General features: G+C 50.7%; 1 protein-coding gene across 1 annotated transcript; it reads right to left on the bottom strand.

Moving 5' to 3' along the window:
• Positions 1-383: 383 nt before the first annotated feature.
• On the bottom strand, positions 384-2,348 carry LOC144178868 (uncharacterized). The gene has a single exon (XM_077707012.1). It carries the CDS (start codon positions 2,076-2,078, stop codon positions 1,458-1,460), a length of 621 nt encoding a protein of 206 aa, XP_077563138.1. The 5' UTR covers positions 2,079-2,348; the 3' UTR covers positions 384-1,457.
• Between the last annotated feature and the right edge of the window lie 265 nt (positions 2,349-2,613).

The following is a 2,613-nucleotide window of genomic DNA, read 5'->3' as shown; positions in this document are numbered from 1 at the left end:
AAAGTTCTTGATGGTCTTATCCATAACGAGTCAACGACAGAATCCTCTACTTTCTTTTTTTTTTTTCTTTTAACACCGCCTGAAACTCGCAGTATTTATCATTATAACCTCCGAGCATGTCACGATCGCTGCAAAATAGGGTGGGTGATAATAGCGTGAGAGTAATACCAGAAAAGCTCACGCTTAATTTAGAGGAAGCACGCTTAGCTCATGCGAGCTACTAACTTACAAACAGGTTAAAAATAATGGACATTAAAGCCATAATGGAATAATTGTAACACCAAATGATCAGCCTCCCTGCTCTAGTTCCTCCAGATAAACTTTTTTGAACCTCTGTGGAATTCGTTCCGGTGGTGGCGCCGGGTATACAGTGTACAGCACGAAAGAGAGACAGAACACGGCCTTTATTGCAACCTACAAAGGTTTTATCACATCAGGGGCGTGTATTTTGAGAATCTCATTGCGAGAAACGCCCGATAAAGTCTGATATCGTTCAGTCCACACCATGTGCTGCCGGAAAGCAACATTACGTGAAGGTATCAGCTGACGCAGCATGCGCGAAGTTAAATACCGACGGGCGGTTTTCTCTCAAGTCGATAAAGAAATATCCTGCTTTCCTTCTGATATAACACTCAGTAGTATTTGGGCCTCCCAGGCTGTGTTGGTTTGGTCTGAACATGAAACCGAAAGGAGTGAGGAAAAAAACAGAACGCCAGCTTCTGTGTATACACTGCAACAGAAATGCAGAGAAAAGTGAGAGACCTATAGCGCATGCGCGGGTTCTGTAGAGTTCGAACGCTTAATAAAACATCGACGCGTCAGCTGGTATCGTGGACAAGTTTGCGTGCGAACAACGAACAATGCAGCTCAAAGAGGCGATAACTAGAGTCCAAATCTGATAAGCACTGCCTGTAAAAAGCAACAAAGTACTCCCAGGCGCCCGACGTACTTGTGCTGACAGTATTATGCAGCAAAACTGGGATAAAGATGTAAAAACACATTTCACAGTGCGCCTGGCAGTACATCCATCAAAGCAGGTACATATTCTTTGGTGAGCAGGCAGTTTCGCGCAAGAGTTGGCTGCGATAACCAAGGACAATAACCTGTTGCATTCATATTTATAAGAGTGTTCTTCGGTGTTTCAGCGAGACTTTGCGCCGACATTCATAAAGGCAATAAAAATGCGACTGATACACCAAGAACTATTCATGGCAGTGAGTTAACGTGTATTGAAAGGAGATTACACATTTGGGGAGGGCGACCATACACTGCAAAATGGTGAAATTTCCATTGCGGTTGAAAAAAAAACTAACACGAAATTTTACGACACCTTCAGGCTACCAGACGAAAGCACAAACGACACTCCGACGAGCGAGGATGCGACCGGTGTGGACTGCTTTCGTCGACAAGCATGAAGAACATGCTCTCATGTAATGACACCACCCACGACAGTTCTGTCAGCGAGGAGAGTTGTTGTTGACGACGTCCACGTTAATGATGACCATCTGTTTAGTCAGCGGATCCGTCACAGGCACCGAGGAATGCTCCGGAATGGGCAGTGCATCACAGCGACCCTGCATACGGTGGGCCTCGAGCGCCTTTTTGGACCACTTGCCGAGCGCCTCGCTGGCCAGCCGGTCCCACTCTAGGCACGAAAACGACGGCACAACGAGGTGGCCGCAGTTGAAACACTGTCTCCGCACGACCCTGGGCACTCCGAGCCTTCCCAGGTCGAAGAACACCTCCACACTGTCGTCGCTCCAGTGGTGATCGCAGCGACGGCAGTGCATCTGCGCTCTGCCCACGGCCGAAGCGAGCTTGGCCCTCGCCAGAAGGCTGTTGCGGCTCCAGCGAGCCCTCTGGTAGCTCTTGGTGCTCCCGCCGCCGAGCCCATTGCAGAAGCCGTTGGCTTCTCCTAGGAGAGAAGCCGACGCGGCGATAGACTTCTGTACGGAGTCCCTAACGGCCTTGGACACCTCTGGCTTGGGCTGGACGGCCGCCTTCGCGTCGAGCTGAAGGGCCGCCGCGTCGGATGGCGGATCATGGTCAACTTTGGCTGAACTCCCCGAGGCGCCCATCGACGGCGGCAGACGCGAAGCACGTAAAGCTCTACGATGTCGAGGACGCCCCGATGAACACGACGACAGTGTCGCCCAGATGCCCGAGCGCACGTTATCGCCAGCCGCCGCCGCCGTCTCGCAATCGGGCTCTCATACACCGATAAGCTTCAACACAACTGAAAGGGACGCTCGCCAAAGCTCCACGGGGACCGCACTCGCGCGTGTATGCGGGTCTTCAAACAGCAAAGCGGTCAGCTGCGAATACAGGGCGAAAAAGGAAAGGAGAAAGTAAACAGGCATGCCGGAAATCAAACTACAGTTTCTGTCCCGGGATATTCACTCGCCTTCCCCTTTTCATTTTGTTAATGCACTCTACGGAATACACATGGGGGTTTGTACAAACGTACAGACCCGAACAATCGCGACGCGTGTTTGCCAAGCTCAGCTGTTCATGCATTCGTGTGTGCACGTATACGCTCCATCTATTTCTCTGTATACAGAGCGCCCAAGCATATACCCTGATCACCATGCGTCTCCTTTTTCCTGGGGTACA

This window comes from Haemaphysalis longicornis, unplaced genomic scaffold, assembly GCF_048455015.1.
Source record: "Haemaphysalis longicornis isolate Haplotype H1 unplaced genomic scaffold, Haemaphysalis longicornis Haplotype H1 scaffold_4, whole genome shotgun sequence".
Classification (NCBI taxonomy): Eukaryota; Metazoa; Arthropoda; class Arachnida; order Ixodida; family Ixodidae; genus Haemaphysalis; species Haemaphysalis longicornis.
This window is presented reverse-complemented; position numbering and strand designations above follow the sequence as displayed.

Excerpts from the sequence above, each read along its gene's own strand:
- LOC144178868 (XM_077707012.1), bottom strand. The coding sequence starts at position 2,078 with ATGGGCGCCTCGGGGAGTTCAGCCAAAGTTGACCATGATCCGCCATCC.